Here is a 24,913-nt window from a genome sequence, read left to right on the forward strand (position 1 = left end):
TATAAGTAGCTTCGTTGCTTATTGAGCAACCTTGTCCGGAAGTAAGTATCACTTGAGGTAGAGTGACGGCAAGAACTGGGCCTGGAAAAAGCCTCCCTCCGAAGTATCCCTGGAACTCCCGGCGACTAAGCCCAGCTCCTGGACTTGTAGCAGCATAGCTTAGAGGCGTATGAGGACGAGGAGGCGGGCCAAGAGCGGCGCTCGGCGCGAAGAATCGTCCAATCAGGCTCTCCACCGCTTGACAAACGCCTCCGGCGCCCTATTAGGAGCCGCAGCAACCCATAGGGAGATGTTGTGACAGGGCTGGCGTCGGTTCGCCGGGGCGCTGGGAGTTGGCCGTCAGAGGGTGAGGGATGTGGTGGTCTGAGGGTCAGTTGGTGGGCGCGGCGGGCGCGGCGGCCGTTTTCCTGCTGCTGTCGCTGGTAGTGAGGCAGCTGCTGAAGCAGAGGCGGCCGATCGGGTTCCCTCCTGGCCCAGCAGGGCTGCCTCTCATCGGCAACATTCACTCCCTGGCCTCGGAGCAGCCTCATGTCTACATGAAGAAGCAGAGCCAGCTCTACGGACAGGTATTTCAGCACCTGGGAGGCGCTGAGGCGGGAGGGGAAGGAAGAGCCTGAGGTGGAGCGAAACTCCGTGTCAGCCTTCCCCAACCTGGTGCCCACCAGATGAGTTGGACTTCAACTTCCAGCATCCCTCAGCCAGCTATGCTGGCTGGGGAATGCTGGGAGTAGTAGTCCAGTACATCTGCAAGGTGGGGAAAGGCGCTCTACGTACGCCAGCCTTCCCCAATCTAGAGCCCTACCCTCCATATGCGTTGGACTACAACTCCCATTGGGCCCAGACATGATGGATAATGATGATGGGAGCTGTAGTCCAACACATATGGAGGATAGCAGGTCGGAAAAAGCTGGGATCTACACTACTGCTTTAAAGCGCTTTATAACAGTTTTGACAACTGTTGGGGCCCAGGATACACTGCATATACAGTTTTCAAAACGTTTTCAAAGTGCTTTAAAGCGCTTTAAAAGCAGTTGTGTAGATCCCTCCCTGGTCTATGTACTCTGTTCAAGATATACTCCCCAGACCCTGAAGCAAAAGTGGCTGCTCCTGGTCTTTAGCCATCCCTCCCTTAGTGTTTTGCAGACTCCGAGTCATAAGACCCCGTTAAATCACAAGACTGCTGCTGTTAACTTTAGGCTTGAAATTAATTTTTTTTACTGTCTTCATTTTGTACTTGGATCTGGGGTCAAGTTCTACTACTTCTGCCCAAGGCTCTGTGGGTGTGATTCTATATGTATATACTCAGAAATAAGTCCCATAAATGGGTGTAAATCTTTGCTCATTTATCTGAAAGTAAGCTCCATTGACTCAATGGGACTTAGTTCTGAATCGGTATGTATATTTTATTTATTTATTTATTACATATTTATACCACCCAATAGCCAAAGCTCTCTGGGCGCTTCACAAAAATTAAAACCATGAAGAGCATAAAAACAACCAACAAATTTAACACACACATACAAAATACAATGTAAAAAGCATAACCACACAGCAAAAATTAATATAGGTTAAAATATGAGATTAAAACAGCAAAGTTTAAATTTAAGTTAAATTAGGTGTTAAAATACTGAGAAAATAAAAAGGTCTTCAGCTGGCAACAGAAAGAAAATAATGTAGGTGCCAAGCGAACCTCTCTGGGGAGCTCGTTCCACAAGCGGGGTGCCACAGCAGAGAAAGCCCTCCTCCTAGTAGCTACCTGCCTCACTTCCTTCGTCACGGGATTGCACTGTAGGCCTCAGAGCTGATGTGAGGGTAACCTTAATAGGAATGATAAAATACTTTTTCCAAATAAAAGTGTTATATAAGGCTTGCATTGTAAGTGATAAAAGTGTGGGATGTTCTGACCACAAAGTATCTTTGTTGCCTTTCCTCTAGCTTTTTTCCACAACTGGGAGGGCTCAGATGTAATCCTGAGCATACCTACTTGGGAGTAAGTCCAAATGAAGTGAATGGGGTTCACTTTGAAAAAGTTATTGTACAGTTGTGTTAGGTTAACCACCCCAAACCTGACACCTTAGATACTTACTATTCCATCATCAGAATTCCACCTTTTTGTCTTCAAAAATAACCCCCAAGGCAGCCAACAAATCTTGACTAAAAACAGTACAACAAATAAAAATGCATCAAGAGATGCCAAATGGATAAATCAGTAAGGATGTAAACTGTCCATTATCCTACAGGCCCCCTGCTACATGCACTACAGAAAAAGGTGTGTGTATGTGTGTGTGTCTGTGTAATACCTTGCACTCCTAGAAACCTTGGCTGTTTTCTAATGCAGGGGAAGCCACATAACTAGGAGTATGGTCAGGCTGCTATGGCATTATGACGATTCATAATGTACATCTCCAAGATAGTAACTCTTCATATGAATAGGAAAATGTGTTCACTAGGCCATTCCAATTTAGTAGCCACACTTAAATGGACTGTCATTTGAAGTAAAATTGTCTGTTCTTCTTTGTTAGGTACCACTTCAATCATATAAACAAACTTAAAAAGGAAAAAAACACAACTTTCTCCCTTCATTTTTTGAAATTAGTTTAACTGTTGGTTCCTGAAAACTGCATCTGAACTAGACCTAGATCTGACCAAGGCTTTGTCTTCCCAAGCACAGGAGGAATGCGCATTGTTGTTATTCTCCACAGTATGCTGAAATCGGCTCTGCTCCATTATTGTTACATGGCAGAGCCAGCTGTCCCTAAAACCTGGCTTTTCAGTGCTAACAAGACATATTTCCAGGTTGAGAAGGGGTGCGGAGTAGAACCAATGTCTTCAAGGAGAGAGGCTTGTTATTCGCCCCTGCCCAGGCTTCCCCTGCCACTACAGTTTAATGAATGGGAATGGATAGTAACTAACCCACAATACTGCTCTCCATGAGAGCACCCTTACAGCACAAATAAGCCCCACCCCAAAAAGTATTGCACCAGCCCTAACACTACATCAGAGAACCCAATTAATGTAGTTTCCAAGACTGGAGCTGCACAGCTCTGGAGCTAACAATACATCAGAGAAGCAAATTAACAAAGTTCTGGAAATTAACACAGGAAGTGTGTTGACATCTCTCAGTTGGAATGTAGGAAAAGGGGGGTCGCAGCCAGGTCGCAGGCATGCTCAGGATTTAATGTGGGGCACATTTCAAATCAAGTGCCTGGGAACTGCTTTAACTCAAAAGAATGGAGTAAAAGGACTGATACTGCAGCTTTACCAGGAGGAAGCAGCTGGTTGGAAGCGCACTGGCCATGACGTCATGTGTCGCAAAGGACCTCCCAATGCAGCCAAGCCACAGGAAAAAAACCATGAAGACAGACCCCAAGTAGTTGAACATGAATCTTCATAGACGAGCCTTCCCCAACCTGGTGCTCTGCAGATGTGTTAGGCTATAGTTCCCCTACTATCTCCAAGCAGCTTGGCCCATGCTGGCTGGGAATTATGAGAGTTGTAGTCCAACACATCTGGAAAGCACTGAGTTAGGGAAGGTTGGTGTAGCGTATGTGTGTGATAAAAGTCTGTTTTCTTTCTCATTATTAAGATAGTTTGGTTTTTTTAGCCCATCTATTTTTTTATGTAAGGACTCTTGTAATAATATGTGTCTTCATTTATAGATAACTTTGTTGCAAATGTGGGTAAATTTTGGGAAATGCATGCCAGATTTGTGTCCAGGGTTCATGTTTTCCTCTCCTCCTTCTATGCACCACAGGAAGAGACTGAAAGCTTCTGCCTTCAGGGTTAAATGAACCACACCTCCCCATAATGTCCAAACCTTGGGAATTGTGGTCTGTTTAAACTCTGGTTAGTGAGAACAAGCCAGGTTTAAATGTGGTTTTATATCCTGTCTTGTTCTTGCTAAGTACAGTTTAAATGAATCAGACATGATGGGGAACTGTGATTAGCTTCAACTTGAAAGCAGAAACTTTCAGTGTCCTGCTGAGATGCATGAAAGAGAAGAAGTCAGCGCATAATCCTGAGACTTATGTCCCTGTTACATCTGAATTGATTTGAAACCAGAACAAAAAGGTCCACGAAAGTGGGTTACAGGGCTAATATAATCACTTCGTAAGGCTCAATAATGCTATTTTAAATCAAAATATAATTACAGAATTACCACTGGATTATATACATATACACACAGAGACATATCATGCTGTGTGAATACAGTGAGTGAGAACACACAGTTAGCTTTACAGCTCAAATAGTCAGATATCAAAATAGTCAAAACAATAATTGTATCTTTACAAATCTACATAAGAGACAACAAAATAATGGTCAACGGAAACTCCAGCATGTGTTGTCATTTCTGTTCTTCAGAAAGCCATTGTAAATCTAGCTGTTTGATAACTGGCCACACGGTATCACTCTCTTACTCCATGCTGAGTAATTAGGCTATGAAATGAAAAATGGGAGTGCATGAATAATAAAAAAGTTAACTAAATACATTACATGAAAGTAATGCAGTGAACCAGTAAACTAGAACACTTACAGAAATGCATTTAGTCCACTGCTGACATTTCTTCTGAGACAACAAAGAAAGTGTGGGCATTGATTTGCAAAATTATTCAGTACAAATTGTTGATTACTTGCCTGTGAGATATTCTAGTTCACCTAGTAGTTTTCCGGTCAAATCATGCTCCTAGATACCAATGCTTACTGTGTGGGAGGAGTGAGCCTCAGTGTAACTCTTTAGGAAATAGCAAGAAAATCCATTGCTAAGAGTACAGTGAATTCTACTAGTTTCCCAGTCATATCTAATATATAATTTTGTGTTAGGGTGCAGCTGGTCATGGTCTCATAGCAGAGTTTTTCAGACCAGTCTGTCAAAGATGGTGACAGGTTGTTGATAAGAAACCTTATAGTAAGAAAGATAACTTCAGCTGCTAGGCTTCTTTCATTTTCTACTCAGGAAGGAATACTTAATACATGACAAATTTTCCACCTGCCACAACCATATTGCCAATTACATTTGTGCATCTCCTGTCACAGTTCAAGTATTCACAGTTCCTTCTAGGAAGTGACAAGTAGAAAACTCACTGTGTGGTGGCAGTAATTCTGGCCAACACACAGGACTGGGGTGGATATATTGTTCCATGATTGTGCTACAATGTTCATACATATTCTTGTGAAATATCTATGAATGAAGGCACAGTAATTGTTGTAGAATAGAAATCTTTCTGCCTAATTATAATGCGTGCTGCTTACCTAGCAGTTGGAGAATAACTTGTATGTATAGCATGGATATTATTCTATTGTATACCTACAATGGCCTTATAGGCCCCTTCCTTATAGGCTCCTTCTATGAAATCATATTTCCTTTATTTTAGACTTATTTTTGAAAGCGACATCCAATATCTTTTTTTCTTGTTTTAACAGATATTTAGTCTTGATCTTGGAGGCATATCCAGCATTGTACTGAATGGCTACGATGCAGTGAAAGAATGCCTTGTTCAGCAAAGTGAGGTTTTTGCAGACAGGCCATCTCTTCCTTTGTTCAAAAAGCTGACAAAAATGGGAGGTATGTGCTGTTGTTATGGATGCTTTGTTTTTTTTTACAGTGGCCCTGTTCAGAAGACACCTTAAACCATGGCTTTAACCATGGTGGTTAAGCCAGAAAGCCAGGCTGTGTTCAGAAGACACCTTAAACCACAGCTTTAACCATGGTGAATAATGCAAAAGGCCTTATTCACTGTGGTTAAAGCCATGGTTTAAGGTGTCTCGTGAACATGGCCTGGCTTTCTGGCTTAACCGCCATGGTTAAAGCCATGGTTTAAGGTGTCTAGCAGCTTATTGCATTCTATATTTGCTTTAAATATGTCTGTAACTCACTTGCGTAATTTATTTCTTTAAAGAAGTAATATTGAAACAATTTTCATTCATGCTCTATACTTTCTGACATGCCCTGCAAAATTTCTCATGCTCTGTTACAAAGGGCCAGGATGGCAAATTCAAACTTTAACCTGCCAGTTGATATGTACTATTGGAAACACCATCTTTTGAAGCCTTCCAATGACTGTAAGAGCTTCATGCTGAATTTGAACTTCCTCAGCTGCCACTTGGATTTTAAATTGCTATGCATTTCATGCTTATATTTCTGATCACCCGCTCTATTTCCGATCTTCAGGGTAGGGTGCCATTGCTTATGTAGCTGAAATAGCACCACCCACAGCAGGGGGAAATATCTGTAGTTCCAGGGAAACTCTGAAGTATGTACAAGCAGAAAACATGTAAAAGGAGGCAAAAAAGGAAAGAAGAAGAAAATTAACTGTGTGTGTGTGTGTACTTCCACCAGCTACAAATGGTTTCTCACAATGGAGGAAATATGGCTCGGGATTTGACATTCAATGCATCCTCTCATCCTCCTCTTCCTCCTCCTCCCTAAGTGAAGGAACAGAGCAAGTTTTCAACAACCAGTCATTCTAATATGGAACGGTCTTTAATATTCACTATTATACACACTCTTTTAAATTATTTGCCTGCTTCATGGAAATTAACAAATGGTCAGCATAAATAGATTGGCTGTACCCTTTTGACAGCTAAAAGACTGATATTACAACATTGGAAGGAGAAACACTCATCTATAATGCAATAGGTGGAGGGCCTTACAATGCTTTCACTATTTGAACAGGTGGCATATTTAGTATGTTTTTGTTGCAGCCCATGTATAATTGCTAGAAAGCTGTATGCATTTCATACAAATCCGTGTACATATATTTTTTAAAAATGGAATAAAAATACAAAAAAATTGTGGATGCCCACAGGCACCCCACTGGAAGTACCCACTGACATTGCATTGGGAATCCTTGCTTTACACACTATTGTAGTTTTGCTGCCTACATTGTTAGCAACTTTTGCAAAAGAACCATCTAAGAATTCGCAGATTGTAATTGCTTAGAAATTCTTACTTCAGTAGTTCAGCTGCAGTTTCATTGTCATTTTCTCACCATATCTGAAAACTTCAGTGGGCCATGATTAAACAAAACGTAAACACATTCACTCTCATTCTTTTTACTAGAAGAAATCTAAGGATGCCTGAACTTGCCAGACATAGCCTAGGCCATGGCTAGACCAGGCCTATATCCCGGGATTGTCCAGGGATCATACCTGTGTGCATCTAAATGACACACAGGGGATCCCAGGACCAGGCAGGGATGACCCCTCCATTTGCCTGGGATAATCCTTAAGTATTAAGGCCTTATTTTCTCAAGGTCTGAGTGTAGAATCTGGAGCACACTGATACCTCGTGCTGTTTATTTTATTATACATTTCTTTAGTCAGGTTGAAGAGGAATTCCATCATTAGTTTTAAAGCTAAATCTATTTTATAAAGCTTTATTTAGTAGTTGTTGTAGTTGACAAGGCGCTAGTCACATCAAAACTGGTGTTTCCAAGTTTGTATGGCACCCTTGTTAACAGGCATCTGCAACCTCATGTGAGAAATAGAGGGAATGTTGAACAGAAACAATTGGCAAGGAAATAATGAAAACATTTGTTCTCTATCACTCAAAATGCAATCTATGGATGGCTTATGAGTTGCATCTAATGTGTAGCTTACCATGCAGACTAAGCTGGTTGATCAGAAATGCAGCTAAAGAATGCTTTTATGCCAGAGGAGCACCTTCTGGTGGTAATGTGAAGCTATGGCAGTTCTGTTTGGAAATCATTACATAGTTATTATTGTTATTATTTATTTATATAGCACCATCAATGTACATTATCAACATGTAAGCACAATGTTAAGAGCTGAAAATACACCCTTTAAAAATTAAGAGCATCTTTGGATTCTGAAATGTACCCTGGTCAATAGCCCATATTGCTTAGTGATTGTCACTTCAACAGTTAGTGAAAAGTGCTGAGACTGCACTTCACAATTTAGGCTGCAATCCTAAACACTTACTAGGGAATAAACACCATTAAACAAGTTAGGATATTGGTCTGTTGACTGTAAATAAAGAAATACAATACAAATACAACAAGTTAGGACTTACTTTTGAGTACACACATTTAGAACTGTGCATGCTTTTGGGCAAAAGCACTTGAGACTTATAGTAGCCTTGTTTATTTACAAATTAAAGCATCACACTCCTTAGACTCGTACCCATAAGTATTTTTATAGCATGGTCGTTCTTAATGTACAATAAGATCCTGGATAATGGCTTTTGAGGTTGTCGGTTACTTGAAGTTACTAGAATTTGTCCCATCCCATGTCATTGAGTTGGAGCTTAATAAAACAACTTCTCAGTTTGAATATGGCCCAACAAAGAGAAACAGCTTTTGGAGCTAAGTGGCAAGAAGCCAGCTGGTTGGGGGAGCTGCAAGAGTCTGCTGTTTTCCTTAGGGATTGATGCTGCTTTAAAAGCAAGGGCAGAGACCCAAAGAGGTACTTTAGACATGACTATTTATTATTTATTTATTACCTTTTTATACTGCCCAATAGCCGAAGCTCGCTGGGTGGTTCACAAAAATTAAAACCATAATAAAACAACCAACAGGTTAAAAACACAAATACAAAATACAGTATAAAAAGCACAACCAGGATAAAACCACGCAGCAAAATTGATAAAAGATTAAAATACAGAGTTAGAACAGTAAAATTTCAATTTAAGTTAAAATTAAGTGTTAAAATACTGAGATAATAAAAAGGTCTTCAGCTGGCAATGAAAAGAGTACAGTGTAGGCACCAGGCGGACCTCTCTGGGGAGCTCATTCCACAACCTGGGTGCCACAGCGGAGAAAGCCCTCCTCCTAGTAGATTATTGGGACTTTGACTTTTTCTCTCTCTGAATGGCATACTCCCATGCCTATCATAAGCTGCTTTTGCAAGTCCACTGTGTTTTAAAAGCAACTTGCCTTGTGGGGGTGAGCTGGGGGGTGCGATGGATTGCAGTTTAATAAACACAAGTTGTAAAAAAAACACTTGGATTACAGAACTAGTTGTGGTCTTCTTAGTATCATAGCCTAGCTTGCCTGTCTTTCCCCTCTACTTGGCTTTCTATAAATACAAGAACTACAAAAATTCTGTAAATTTTAAGTATTTTCTCTCTCTACAAGGAAACTGACTCAGTGAGAATCTGCCCTGAAACTTCAGAGAAATAAACACAGTATCTGAATTGGATTTTAAGCAAGAGTAGTGCATATGCATTTAAAAACCTAGGACATAATTTTGAAGTTATTATCTCTAGAATTGTACTGTGGTTTTTCTGAGCTATGAGTTGGATCCAACATCATGTGGGTGGACTTTTGCTCATGCAGCAAGCAGGACTTCCCCATCCTCCCTGTAGCATGTCCTTCAAATCTGCTACCCAACCTTCTGGAGCAGATTTAGGAAGTGCATGGAGGACCTACATAGGAATAGGGAAATCCATTCTGCTAGTAATTGACCAGCACTTGATCCAACCCCAATATGCATAATTATGTATATACCTGCTAAGCATAGATAAGTCACACAGATGAAAGAGAAAGTTAAAAAAAGAAAGTAAAATCCTGGCTTAAACATGTTGATATTTATTTATTTCAGGTTTATTGAACTCAAGATATGGCAAAGGTTGGACAGAGCATCGCAAATTAGCTGTAACCAGTTTTCGGATTTTTGGATTTGGTCAAAAGTCCTTTGAAAGTAAAATATCAGAAGAATCAATGATTTTCCTTGAGGCTGTTGATACCTATAAAGGCAAGCCTTTTGATCTGAAATATTTGATAACAAATGCAGTTTCAAATATTTCTAACTTAATTATTTTTGGAGACCGATTCACCTATGAAGATACCGAATTTCAGCATATGATAGAAATATTTAGTGAAAACATTGAATTGGCTGCTAGTGCATCTGCATTTTTGTATAATGCTTTTCCATGGATTGGTGTCTTGCCCTTTGGAAAACATCAACAGCTCTTTAAAAATGCAGCTGAAGTTTATGAGTTTCTACTCTGTCTTATTCAGCGTTTCTCCCAGAATAGGAAACCTCAGTCACCTCGACATTTCATAGATGCATATTTAGATGAGATGGATAGAAATAAAAATGAACCAGAATCTACATTTTCAATGGAAAACTTAATTTTCTCTGTTGGAGAACTCATAATTGCTGGAACAGAAACAACAACAAATGTTCTAAGATGGGCTGTGTTGTTCATGGCTCTTTATCCTAATATGCAAGGTAAGTGTTATGCCATTGCCATGAGAATTTTGCCTTTATGACTAAGGATGTATTTTCTGAGCCAGGCCTCTGTGGTGTCCATTCTAAACTTGATCAGTACTGATGATATGATTTTTCTGTTGAATCACTTGGTACAATTTATACTCATATTCAGATTTTGGTTACTCTTTAAAGATTTGGGGTGTTTTCTTTCTCCTACAGCTTATACGATGAGGTAGCAGTAGTAGATTTGGCAGGGAGAGTATGCTGATGCATTGGGCTTATATGCTCAAGGAAGGAATTACAATTCACATCATAATTACTTGCTAATGAGCCTTTTTTGTGGGACTGAACTTGTTTGAAACATCTGAATATAGTTTACTAGCTGATATGCCCAGCGTTGCTCGGGTCTGTGAATAATGTTTATAGCATGCCACTGCTATGGAGTCACATAGAGGATAAAGTAATTTTCAATATCTATGGAGGGTTTATTTATTTATTTATTTATTTAATTACATTTATATACCGCCCCACAGCCGAAGCTCTCTGGGCGGTTTACAACATTTAAAAATAGTAAACATTAAAAGTATACAATTTAAACACACACACACACACACACACACACACACACACACACACACATAAAAACAGTATAAAAACAACAGTATCCATTTAAAAACAACAATTGTGGGGTCCATTAAAAACAAACTTAACGTTGTTAAATGCTGTTAAAATGCTGTTAAAAATGCCTGGGAGAAGAGAAAAGTCTTGACCTGGCGCCGAAAAGATAACAATGTTGGCGCCAGGCGAGCCTCATCGGGGAGATCATTCCACAGTTGGGGGGCCACCACTGAAAAGGCCCTCTCCCTTGTTGCCATCCTCCGAGCTTCCCTTGGAGTAGGCACTCGGAGGAGGACCTTAGATGTTGAGCGCAGTGTACGGGTAGGTTCATGTCGGGAGAGGCGTTCCATCAGGTATTGTGGTCCCAAGCCATGTAGGGCTTTATAGGTTAAGACCAGCACCTTGAATTGGGCTCGGAAACATATAGGCAGCCAATGCAAGCGGGCCAGAATCAGTGTTACATGCTCAAACCTCCCTGTTCCAGCTATCAATCTGGCCGCCGCATTTTGCACAAGCTGCAGTCTTCAAAGGCAGCCCCATGTAGAGGGCATTGCAGTAATCTAATTTGGAAGTTACCAGAGTATGGACAACTGAAGCTAGGTTATCCCTGTCCAGATAGGGGCGTAGCTGGGCCACCAACCGAAGTTGGTAGAAAGCACTCCGTGCCACCGAGGCCACCTGAGCCTCAAGTGACAAAGGTTAAAAGTGATTAAAACTAAATTTGTTTTCAAGCTAAATTTATCACTTCTAACTCTCTGTGGCAGTTTGCTGCTGAAATTTGGAATAATGTCCCCACAATTCGGTTGTGGGGACAGCTTCAACAGCAGATGTGGTGCCATGGTCACCTAATATCAGGGTTGGACCAGAGGAAGGGAGCGGTGTATGTGACTGGATACACAATACATCCAGGAATAACTTGTAGTGCAGGCACTTTTAAGGCAATTGTCATATCAGATGTATCAAACAGGCATAGCAAAAATGGCTGCCTGAACCAAAGTTCGCTTTTGACTTGTTACTTGCAGGAAGCTTGACCTAGGGAACAGGGAACATTACAAGAAAATTTCTTGCGCAGTAAGGTTCATGCCCCAGAAAGATCAGAACCACAAAGAACAAGTTAGGACATTTTGATAGAAATTCTATAGTAAACAAAGCATCAAATATGAATAAATATGAAGAAGCAGGATTAAAAGAGCACAGTAGCGAATCACATTACATATCACATTCAATTGAAAAATTAGAAAAGTAAAGGTAGGCTCCCAGCAAGGAGTATTCTCCACTTTTAGAAATCTGTATTGGTAAAATATGCACTGTGCTTTGTCTTCTTCTTTTCCCTGTTGTAACCTTTGTCAAAAATACTGTGGTATCAATTTCTTTCTATAATTATTTAAATACCCTTGCTTCTTTTAATAAACATTTAAAATATACTCTATGATCATCTATTTATAAAGTAATTATGTTGAATGTAAAATGACTGAGTCTCAGGATCAAAAAACACACACCAATAAACACATCTGTATGGACTCAGATATAGACACGAAGTAGGAACCTGACAAGATAACAGGAGGTCTCCTTAATTAGATTTATTATCCATAAGTTATTTCTCCCACACTAAGTGGCTTGGTATTGAATGCCTTCATAGATTGATCAGACTAAATCCAAAGGGGTGGTTGTGTGAGTCAGTAGCAAAGAGTTCCATGGCACCATGCTTCAATAAATTAATCTTTATGCTTCAGTGAATTTGAGCCCATTTCCCCAGATGCATGAACTGTGATCTCTCTCTCTCTCTCTCTCTCTCTCTGTGTGTGTGTGTGTGTGTGTGTGTGTGTGTATTATGTATAGTGGAGGGGATTTGCAAGTGCTAGAGAGAGCAACAGATACTTTGTTGTTCTATGCAGAACCCAAAGTTGAGATCAAATCGGGGAGGAGCTCTGTACTTGTTAAGAATAAATGCTATGTCTACATCTTTTGACCAAACAATTGACCATTGCTTAATAAAACTAAACCCTTTTTTTCTTGACAGGGCAAGTTCATAAAGAAATTGATTTAGTCATTGGGCCAAACAAAACACCCTGCCTAGAAGATAAATGTAAAATGCCATACACAGAGGCAGTGCTGCATGAAATTTTAAGGTTCTGTAATATAGCTCCTCTAGGTATTTTCCATGCAACTTCCAAGGATACAGTAGTGCGAGGCTATTCTATCCCTCAAGGCACTACAGTAATTACAAATCTGTATTCAGTACATTTTGATGAAAAGTACTGGAGTAACCCGGAAATGTTTTGTCCCGAGAGGTTTTTGGACAGTTCTGGACAGTTTCTCAAGAATGAAGCATTTGTTCCTTTTTCCCTAGGTAAGAGTATATATTTATCTATAAAACTAGAAGCAACAAATTTGTGATAGTGATCAGCATGATGTAATATTATAACCAAATATTCTAAATATCTTTTTTCCACAACTATTTCATTTAAAATTGTGGATAATTTCAGCTTTTAATCATAAATAAAACACCAGTTCAATACACAGAAAGACTGTCTTTCTGTGCTAAATTTAGTAACCTGCTTATCTGCATGTCATAGTAATATGACACAAACTAATGTGTTAAGACAGAAAAATTGGCCTCTGGCTTGTGGGTTTTTCTCAGAACCCATGTGTTTACTCATCTGTTTCTTATCTCTCCTGATTGTTCTCATGCATCAAATCAAAATTCTATCATCAAAGTACTATCTTCACTGCTTGAAAACAGTGAGGCAATGTATGTGTGCTCTGCTTCTCCAGGAATGGAGTACACACAGATTAATTAAAGGGACAGTGGATTAAGAAAATTAGTCTGTTCTCTCCAGTAGAGCATCTCACTTCCGTCCTCATTGCTTGCCCAGGGCTACTTGCTTTTACCCCTTGAAAAACTGCACAATCTTGGCCACTGGCTTTGTTTGAAGACTTTACTATTCTTCATAGGGGAAAACACAGTTGCATTAATTTTGAGAATGACATCTGGATTCTGCACAAACATAGGCTTGGATCCAATGCTACCATTCATCACCAGAATTGGGGAGGGGGAGTTAATCCCCACACACACACCTTCAAAATCTGCTCCAGAGGGCTGGAAAAAAACCCAGAGCAGATTTTAGAATGCTGTGGAGGGCTGCCAGGGGAAGGAGAGAAGAAAGTCACTCTAGCTAATGTCCACTTGCACAGTTTTAGATTTATCCCGCCCCGTTCAGAAGACAACTTAAACCATGACTTTAACCTCAGTAGTTAAGCCAGAAAGACAGGCTGTCTTCAGAAGACGCCTTAAACCATGGGCTTAGCAAATAGCCTTATTCACCGTGGTTAAAGCCATGGTTTAAGGTGTCTTCTTAACAGGGCCAAAGTGTTCCTGTCAGGAGAAAACCCTCCTCTGGAAAAGCCCAATTTGGGTGTCAAATAACCTGATAAGTTCATTAGTTTTCTCTCTTTTGTACATGAAAAGATTATCCCCAACTAATCTGTTACATTCAAAAACTTGGATTCAGGGCTGTTGTTTTTAACACATTGTCAATAAAACAGAAAAAACATGGTTTTCCAAAATGTCCTTTTTACAGTGTTTTCATTATTCGATGGAATGCATAAATCTAAACAGAAAATTATACTGGGTTTAGCATAGATCAAATGATGGCTTACTAAACAATGCTTTGATTTTTAAAATGTGCAGCTATTCTGCTTTTATTATAGATATGTCGCATGTAAGCTTTGATAATAACAAAAGAATTGTTTAAACACAATTCCTTCATTTCCCCTCCTTTTCAGGACGAAGACACTGTTTAGGAGAACAACTAGCCAGAATGGAAATGTTTTTATTTTTTACTTCATTACTTCAACGATTTCATCTGCATTTTCCTAGTACTGTGACTCCAAACCTTAAGCCAAAGTTAGGCATGACATTGCAACCTCATCCATACCTTATCTGTGCAGCAAGACGACACTGAATGCAAATGTTGTGGCAGTAGCTCAAAGTGTGAGGTTCTAGGGGCCAGGAACATGGGGAAAATGGTGAGATATTGTCGTGTACATGACAGATATAACAATTGCTTCCTTAATCAAATGGAATAAATCCTGTCCCAGATACCAAAAAAAAAAAAAAAGGGAGAACCAAAATACACTGTATACCATAGAAGGAGTTCCAACATGTACAAGGAGAGAAAAGGAGTTCATTTATGAGAGCAGAGAATAGAGAGTGGCCTGACAGATAACTACACATGAGAGGTGTCCAGCAACTGGGATAGGGGTGGCTCTTGTGCCAGGCAAGAACTATCTGTACTTCTCAAACTCATTCTCCTAGAAAAGCTCCAAACGGCTATCAACAAGCTAATAAACCTGCTCTAGTATTTGTCTTCTTTCTGCTGCTGCCTTTTAGTCAAGGCCGTCTGTCCTAACCTATATCAAAGTGGTTGTTTCCTCCTTCAGTCAATTCAAACTATGCGAGCTTGGAGAGGCTGTTTTTCCATTGCTTTGGAGGTACATAAGAACATAAGAAGAGCCATGCTGGATCAGACCAAGGGTCCATCTCGTCCAGCACTCTGGTCACGCAGTGGCCAACACAGTGGCCAGGGACCAACATGCTAGAAAACCTCTCAATGCTTCAGGCATCTCAGACATACTTTTACAGTAGATGGGTACCTGTACACTATTCCAAACCACTTTGGCTAAAGGCCTGAACTGTGTGACTGGTAATGGTAATGTAGCCCTCTATATTACACCTGTCCTAAAGACCTGTACTGGTTGCCAATTCAAGGTCTTGTTTTTAACCTTAAAGCCTTAAATGACTTAGCTATCTAAGGAACCAGCTGCCTTGCCATTAACCTAGGATCTACAGGAGAGGACTTCTTGAGGGCACACTACCCACTAAGGTCCATTTGAGGGGCACATGTGAAAGAGCTTTCACCTGTGTTGCTCCAAAACTATGGAATGTGCTTCCTCAAGAACTACGATTGGTCTCCACTCCCGCAGTTGCCAACTCCCACATACTTATTTTTTGCAGCTATTTATGTTTGTAGTGTTAATGTAATAGGCAATGAAAAAGAAAATACTGAAGGTAGGCTTGCTTTCTGACTATGCTAGCTTTTGCTTTGTCTAGTAAATTTTAAGTTATTTCATACAGCGGGCTAGTGCAAATAGCTTTTTTTAAGAGTGTGTCACTTGTAACATGCCTGGAGGTGATTGAAGGACAGAGGTAGGGAAAGAACTTCCATTGTTAAAACACTATGCCCTGTGTGCATGTTTGTTCTTACCCCATTCCCTCACAATCATAATCTTGCATTACAACTGAAGGTAAAACATAGGGATGTGCACTGCTTTGGTTACAGATCCAAATCCTGAACCAAAATAGTCCGGATTGGGACCGGTTTTGGCCGAAGTGGGTAGATCTAATTTCCGGAAATGGCCCTTTACAGCCACCATTGTGCACAACATTAGTTGATATAGTGGTTTTAAATGTATGTGAATTTTGCATGTTTTTGTGGTTTTTCATTTTTGTATATTTTTAAATGTTTTATCTTATGCGAACCCCCCAGAGAGCTTCGGCTATGGGGTGGTATATAAATGCAATAAATAATAATACATCTGCAACAATACAAAGCTTCCATCTCCCTTTAAAATGGTGTCTGTCATGGAAGATGGGTGGCTGCCAGAAGCTGACAGGTCTGGTAAGTCCTGGCAGCTTGCACAACTCGGTGGGCAGAAGCAGTGATTCACCAGATTTGGGGATAGAGTGCAGCAGACTCCCGGTTGGCATCACTCCTGGCTTTCCTGGGCGCCCATCAAGCAGCTGCTTGGTGGGTGCCTGGGAACCCGTAACACCTGACCCACTTATCTTGCTTCAGATCTGAATCTGAAGCAGGTCGGATTGGGGCTGAAGCAGGCCAGGGCAGTTTGGGGCTGATTTGGAAGCCCCAAATCAGCCTCCAAAGTGGGATGAGGGTCCTAGTAAAACAGAACAGCTAAGGAACTAGAATGGACAGAAATGAAAATGAACAGCACTTCCAACTACCTAAGCTCTATGAGAGGAAACGAAGATAGTTTCATGAGCTTTTATGGGGAATCTTTAGGAAAATTTAAGAACTGGTCAGTGTAGGTTAATGGAGATTTTACTTGTTATAATAACCTTTACTTGCTATTATATCTGTCATTTTGCAAACAGAATTTCAGAAGTACCAGCTTCCTGGAGTTCTGTAATAAAGGTTCAGCTTTTAAAAGGCTTGCCCTCTGTCATGACAACATTAAAAAAAATGCAGTTCTTGTGATGAGAGAGAAGAAACCTTTTGGCTAAAAGCCAGGCTATAACATCACTGTACCAGCAATTTTCCCTGAGCAAGCTGGACCCATTAAAATAATGGATCACATTAATAGAACAAACATGAATGCATACATAACTATTTGCACAACCAATGCAAAGCATCTCTACCTATGATTTTCTCCCATTCCACTCTCTGGCTGAATGATAGGTTATAAAAAAGATAACAAAAATCAAAGTTGCTATATTCACAATTTTATATGCAGATGTAAACAAAGTTAATTTACATCATGAAGCAATAAGGGTGACATAATTAGTTGGCTACTGGCTTTGGGCCAGGGAAGAAATATTTGCTCCTCCTTAAGGTACAGGGGCAAAGGATCTAACCATACATATCTTACCCAATTAACTGTTTTTTGCATCCAAGGACCCTCATCACTCATGTTCCTATATGCATTTTGCAGCTTCCCTTTCTGACTAAAGAGAATCCCAAAATGGGGCATAATGCTTCATAATTTCATCCTGATATGTATTTTGGTCAGAGTCACTGCAAATGGGAAGACTAAGATTGGGTTTGGATGTCACCATAATCCATGATGGGTTAAATAAGTCATGTTGACTTAACCCATCATGGGTTATCATGTCATCTGTTGGGAGGTTTTTTGACGATGACTTATTTGGTCAAAATAACTCACTTTGATAACCCACCATCTGTAGAGTGGGTTATTTAACCCATCATGGATTATCATGCAGTGTGGCAGTCACAGTGGGTTATTTTGGTTGTGTACAGAGTTGCTTGCAAGAGCAGTCAAAACCACTGCTGACACTCTCCTCCAGCCAACTCCACCCCAACCATCCCTGCCTAGACAGACAAAGGGAGAATCTTATCTCTTAGAGCTTTTCTATATGAGGCATTTATTATTCATTCTTGATTCCTTACTCATGGTTGCTTATGGGTTTTTTTGCTTCTGTTTTTCCAGCGCACTTCCCCATTTATTTTTTAGAGTAGGGAAAATGGAGAATTATTTCTGAAAGCAGAAGAAAGGGTATTTTCCTATTTGTGTAATCGTCTTATTCCACTATACCACTGGGTCACCTAGAGGCCATGTACTGGAAAAGCAGAGACGGAGAAGGTCTTTGTGCAGAGTTCGAATCTCAATTCTGCGATGATACCAAAAGGTGATACATAGCAGCCTCATGTAGAAAAGCTGTTCGTTAAAATCTCTCATGCAATCAATGGCTTTTTCATAGTAGTAGGAAAAGTAGTCAGTGATATCCCACTTTCGGGCACTCATCTGTTCAAATTTTTGAGCCCAGAGTCATCTTCTGTGGTGGGGATACAGACCGTGCTGGTTGTGTGGTTGGCCACTTTGGCTTAGTCCCAGCTCTGCCACATTGAAGACCTCCGCTTGGATCCAATGTTGCATGGACAAAGGTCCTCTCATGCAACAGGTCTCCCCCATCCTCTCCTTTTCCTGCAGTCCCCCAAATATGCTCCAGAGTTTTTCTGAATCCTTGAACAGATCTGGGATTGCAAAAGGGTTGCAATAAAGAGGGAAAATCCAATCCACCAGTGGGTTCCTTTCCGCTGGCAGAATGGCAGCACTTGATCCAACGCCAAGCTTGAAGTTCTGTACTGCTGTATACACACCAAACCAAACCATCTATACACCAAACCAAAAACTGCAGTAGACTGAATAAATTTGTTATTTATTTATTACATTTCTGTACTGCCTGATAGTCAAAGCCCTCTGAGAGGCTGACAAAAGAACATAAGTTCATAAGAACTTATTTTGCTTTATTATTTTTTTAAAAAAATCACTGGTTATATGTATGAAAGGCATCCCATTGTACAAATACAACCTGAGGCAAAGGTATATAGATTGTGTCTGAACCAGTTCCCTTTGCTTCTCAAGGGACAAAGTAAACAGGCTACAATCTGGGACATGGTCCTCACTGTAGGCCTTTGTGTCACCAACGTAAAGGGTCAGATTTAGCAACTCCCCAAATGGTTCTCCCAGTATTTATATTTAGTTCCATATAAGTGAATGTCTGCTGTAACCACCTATGGGAAAAAATAAAGCACTGCATTTGGGGACATTGCTATTTTGAAGGCAAAACTTGTCATTCACCTCACAATGACTAGCCCAACGCTCACTGAGATGTATTTCATGGTGTGTGTGGTGGAGAGGGATGAGACACATGATGTATCTGTGTACAGAAAGTGCAGTGCCATGTATCATCCCTCTAGGTGTCATTGCAATGCAAACTGCAATACAAAGGACATCTCTGTTTAGATGCATGCATACACACACACAGGTATTTAACTAATAAAAAATGCTAATTATTATTATAAGGCATCCCTGGCTTAACAAAAGTATCGTCATTGTACTTTGTGGAAGTTATCCCAAAGAACATAGCAATTACAGCCAAAAAGAATGTGTAACAGGAATTCACACTGAGGCTGCAATCTTATGCACAGCAGCATTTTGGTGATGACGCTGAGTCACACTAGTGATTTAGCTACCCTGTACCTAAGAATGAGTCATAACCAGCATGAGGGAAATGAACTTATTTTGATGTCAGTATTCCACATCTTCAACCTGGAGAAAAGTAGATTTACAAATTACAAACAAAGGCATTATCAAAATAAGAAGAGTTGTAGAATTGATATCAGAAGTTGTGGAGTCTCCAACAATTTAACTGGTGATGTAAATCAGGAAAGCAAATGCATGGGAAGTCAATGTCAAGATCGGAGACTTGGCAAGCAACCACTGAATAGTTTGATTTAAATCCCACCCCTAAAGTATTTAAAAACTCCAGCCAGTTCAGGGTTCCAGCAACCCTTAGTTGGCTGTGACCATCCATTGTGTTTGCCACTTTATATTTTATTTGTTTATTGCATTTATATCCTGCCTTTTTCCCTCTAAGGAACCCAAGGCAGCGTACATAGTCCTCCTCTACATTTTATCCTCACAACAACAACCCTGTGAGGTAGGTTGGGCTGACAGTCTGACTGGCCCAAAGTCCCCAAGAGTTTCCATGGCTGATTGGGGACTAGAACACAGATCTCCCAACTCCCAGTCCAACACTTTTGGGTTGACCAGTAGCCAAATGAAGTTGTGTTTTCTTCAAACTGAAACATTTGCTTCCCCAGCCCTCAAAGTAAAAGGCAAAGCAACCTGATGACATTGTTGTTCAATCCATGTTGATTCATCCATTTCAAGGCAAACTTTGGGCACCACCTCATTTCTAATGATAATGAAGTAGAGTAAATGTTCTTCCTAATCTCATCTAGCACAGTGAGTGATTTTGAGGATAGCACTGATCAGAAGAGATGAGTCAAGAGTCTGAGTCATTCTGTCTCTTGGCAGAATCCCTGGAACATAGGGAAATCACAAGGTGAGTGGTAGGGGGACTTTCTAAAATATTATATACTGTGCCATGACACTGTTTTTTTAAAATCCTATCAGGTTAGATGGTTCTTACATTTACTTCTTCATACGTGAAAACATTCTTCCCCTAATGGGTTTCTATGAGAAAGATTAGGCAGATGCAGACAAAGGACATTACATTGATTTTTGTAAAGAAATATGATTCTTATTTCTTAAAATATTTCTTAAAATACATGGAAATATTCCTCTTATTCATTCATTTTGGGCAGTGCATGTATTTTTACTGGTAGTGAAAAGAGTCAAGTAAAAACATTCCATTTGCTATCATAGAATTGGATGTATTTGTACACCAAAACACCTCAAAATGAAACTGCCAGAGAGCTTCGGCTATTGGGAGGTACAAAAATGTAATAAATAAATAAATAAATAGATTAACAAGTCTTGAAGCAAATGAATGTGGACAGCAATCAGCACTACTAGGAGCACAACTGAATGTTGGAGATATACTTACGGAGTCCGGGACACATTTTCTATCTGGGATGAAAACAAACACCACTGATTGTGGAAGGACTCATTCTTCCCTCTACAACAGTTCCATATACATTCCCACATTTTGTAGGTATCCAGCTGACATGTCCACAGCTATAGTTGAACTGAAACAGCCATTTTCTGCCTCCCTCCCTCCCTTCCTATTTTTTCCCATTCCCTTTTTTAAGTTTCCAATGGGAGGAAATGAACTATGCCGGTTGGGGGTCATCAGTGTGGGGTGGAAATGCCAGAAGGCTTTAGATCCTATAGATCCACAACCTCTCCAATAATGCCTCCTTTTTGTGCTCCCATCTGTCATTGTTCAGACGGATTAGCAATGGGTGTGGCTCACGAGGTTGGGCATCTTTTCCCAAAGGAAGACACACCTCTCTGCCCATGAAGGGGGAGATCTGAAAAATGCTGTGGCTCCTGAGACACTCTTCCAGGGATCGTAGGATTGCAGGCTTAAAGAAGGAAATAACTGAGATGCAGAAGCAACCTAAATATATCAACTTTTGTTCTAATGCATCAAATACTAATTTTTACATGACAACTATATCCAAACATTTAACTCATCAAGAAAAATCAATTTCTCTAATATCTAGCAGTCCTGCTTTTGGGAATAAGTAGTTGTTTTTTCTTATACTATGAGAGAAAACAATTAACATGTTTTCCACTATAAACAGAACTCTGGGCAAGACATTCATTTTTAAAACTGATATTCTACCTACCAAAAATTTTTGTAAGGATGACAATGTCATTTTCAAATCACTAATATTTCATTAATTCAAAGTAAACAACCTCAAATAAGGGCTCATCTACACCAAGCAGGATATTCCACTATGAAAGCGGTATGAAAGGGGTATATAAAAGGCAGGAGCCACACGACTGCTTTATAGTGGTATTGAAGTGCTTTGACAACTGTTGGGGCCCATGACACATCTACACCAAGCAAGACAGTGGTATGAAAGCTATATATAGTCTGTGTCATGGGCCCCAACAATTGTCAGTGCACTTCAGTACCACTATAAAGCAGTAGTGTAGATTCTACAGTGCGCTTCAATACTGCTATAAAGCAGTAGTGTGGCTCCTGCCTTTTATATACCGCTTTCATACCACTTTCATAGTGGAATATCCTGCTTGGTGTAGATGAGACCCAAGTCTTCAGTATGTCGCGCTCAGATTCAGTTCCAAATGCTACGTCACTGTGAAATATTTCTTGAAGTTATACTTACTTTAGGAGTAGTCGATGATAACTTTAAATTGTATGCATAGTGGCTAATTTAGAAACATGCAACTCTTAATTTCATTTCAATATTTTTATTCCAATACTTTTGTGTGTGTGTATGATCCTGTTAGAATTGTGATAGGTTCTATGCAGAGAAATAGAACTACTATGGAAAGGGTTGATCTTGTTTAGTTTCTTGATGTAAACACAATATTTTTGAATTCTGAATATTAAGTTACGGTTTATTATAAATTGCTTGAATATAAAACTGACTTACAGAAACAGAATGTTATATGGTAAGAATATAAGAGCATGAAAAAGCCCTGCTAGATCAGACCAAAGGCTGAACTTCTCCAACACCCTGTTGCCCACTGCCTGTGGACAGCTAGACACTTCTGATTGTCCACAGGAAGCAGGAGATGAAGGCAATAAGGAAGTACATCAGCAGATATTTAAAAAGTTGATTCAAAAAAGTTGAGACTTCTGATGGCATAACATAATCTTATATATCGAAGCAATTTTAGCATCAGAAAGCAGGAAAGGCTATCAACATTTATTAACAAAACTTGTCAGTGGTGCTTTTGTTGTTTATTCGTTCAGTCGCTTCCGACTCTTCATGGCTTCATGGACCAGCCCACGCCATGTCTTGTAAAATTCTGTGGGGGAACCATCTGAAATAGGGATTTTATTAAATTACAGTTTTGAATAACCTGTTATTTCACATTTAGATAGGCATTTAATAACTGTCTATCTTTCTTAGTGAAATTAGGAAGCCCCCATATGTGATCAGGCCACTATCCATGGCGCTTTTCTCATAATTTAGAATTGAAGCAGACAGATCTTCTAATTAAAGTATTATGTTTCCCCTTCAACTTTCTCTTCAGTCCTCTGTAATACCATTCCCTTTTGTCTAGGACTGTAATGCTATAGACCCTTAACTGGAAGTAAGGCTCATTGAACTCATTGAGTCTTACTTCTGAGTAGACATGCATTGTCAGTCTTCTATCTGTTCTTCCAGTTCAGTAACATTTTTCTTCTTATAATGAGCCTTTAGCAGTCTCATTATATTTCTTTCTGGTTTATCACTTGATACTTTCTTGGTTCTGGTTATTTCATCAATAAACTATAAACCTCAAGACAAATGTTATATACTTGCTTCAAATTCCTCAAATCTCTTTTCCAGCTTCTGCAATCTACCTTCTCTTTCTTCCTTAAACCTTAATATGCTCCAATTTCTCTGTGACTATATGCTCAAAACTGCTGGCACATTACATTCTGCCAGAAACATTTCACTCATGCTTTCCCAATTGTATATCATTGGTGTTTTCCTTTTTCTGTATCTTGCGCTCATTGTAATGAATTCATCATCATCTCTCTGGAAATAATCAGTTAACACATGGAATCAATAATTTTGTCTTATTATGACTATTTACACCATAAGAATCTCACAATTAGTATGAATTCCAAATGCATAAATTTTAATCTAAAAGATAGTCTTGCTAGCCAAGACAAAAACTGTAGCCAACAGCTCCCCACCTCTACAAAAATTTTAGTCATAAGCTTCCCACTGGCCTGCGAAGTGGCCAGTTAGGTGCTAATGGATAAATGTTCCCCATGTCTCCTCGGCATGGTCACTGTGGTACAGGCCTTAGTAATCTCAAGACTGGATTACTGCAATGTACTCTGTGTTGGGCTGCCCTTGAAGCTGCTCTGGAAGTTGGAGCTAATGCAGAATGCAGCAACTCGGCTGTTGTGAGGAGCTGCCCCTTTACAGCCTGCAACTCCTTTGCTGAGGGAACTGCACTGGCTGCCTATTTGCTACCGGGCCAGGTTTAAGGTTATTGTACTAGTGTACAAAGTCCTAAACAACCTTGGACCAGGATACTTGAGAGAGCGTCTTCTCCCTTACTAACCTGCCTGGTCACTGACAGGGCATGTTCCTGGTGGTTCCACATTGACCTAAGGTCTGATTGGAGTCCACCAAAAGTGCCTTCAATTCCCTGCTTTTGGAGGTCAGGCAGGTACCAACATTGTATTGCTTCCGGTGCCTCTTGAAAAACTCACTGTTTAAGGAAGCTTTCCTTGAATAACCGGCCACAGTATTACCAGAACTGTTTTTATCAGAACTTTGTTTTGTTTTAAAATAGTATTTTTAATATGGTTTTTATACTTTTTTCCTTATTTGTTGTTCACTGTTTTGAAATCTTTTGGATACGTAGCAGTATATAAATATTGTAAAACAAATAAACAAATAAGCCTTCAAGCAGTGGCATTCAGTGCCCACTCCCACAGGCCCTTCCCCAAAGTTGGGCTACTGTGGACCATGCCATGTTGGACCGCTGCTAGGAAGCTTCCCAAGGGAAGGGGTGGTAGAGAGCGTAGAGGGCTGTGTGGCTGGTCTTTCCACTTCAAAGCTACTCGTGTGGGTGGGTTGACCCCCACCTTGACCACACAGCTACCAAACAGCCATTAGTCAAGATTATCAACAGCTGCCAAGATGACGTCTGCCTGCCTCTGCAGTTTCAAAATTGGGAGGAAGGCTGTGGCCGCTCACCATATTCATCAAAGTACTATTCCACTCTCAACATGATAAGACCAGCTGAAATCTGTATAAAATGCATTGATTTTTGTGAACCGCCCAGAGAGCTTCGGTTATTGGGCGGTATAAAAATGTAATAAATAAATAAATAAATAAATAAA

The 24,913-nt window shown here is 40.1% G+C and overlaps 1 protein-coding gene across 1 annotated transcript; it reads left to right on the top strand.

Annotated features, from left to right (window-relative positions):
* The first annotated feature begins 353 nt into the window (after nt 1-353).
* Nucleotides 354-15,479, top strand: LOC134393388 (vitamin D 25-hydroxylase). Its single transcript, XM_063118416.1, has 5 exons — nt 354-566; nt 5,422-5,563; nt 9,562-10,194; nt 12,815-13,144; nt 14,581-15,479. Exons 1-5 carry the CDS (start codon nt 354-356, stop codon nt 14,757-14,759), a joined length of 1,497 nt encoding a protein of 498 aa, XP_062974486.1. The 3' UTR covers nt 14,760-15,479.
* The last annotated feature ends 9,434 nt before the right edge of the window (nt 15,480-24,913 follow it).

The sequence above is a fragment of the Elgaria multicarinata genome, chromosome 2, assembly GCF_023053635.1.
Source record: "Elgaria multicarinata webbii isolate HBS135686 ecotype San Diego chromosome 2, rElgMul1.1.pri, whole genome shotgun sequence".
Lineage (NCBI taxonomy): Eukaryota > Metazoa > Chordata > Lepidosauria > Squamata > Anguidae > Elgaria > Elgaria multicarinata.

Coding starts and splice junctions, on each gene's coding strand:
- LOC134393388 (XM_063118416.1), top strand. CDS start 354: ATGTGGTGGTCTGAGGGTCAGTTGGTGGGCGCGGCGGGCGCGGCGGCC. Junction 567..5,421: donor AGAGCCAGCTCTACGGACAG/GTATTTCAGCAC, acceptor TTGTTTTAACAG/ATATTTAGTCTTGATCTTGG. Junction 5,564..9,561: donor AAAGCTGACAAAAATGGGAG/GTATGTGCTGTT, acceptor TATTTATTTCAG/GTTTATTGAACTCAAGATAT.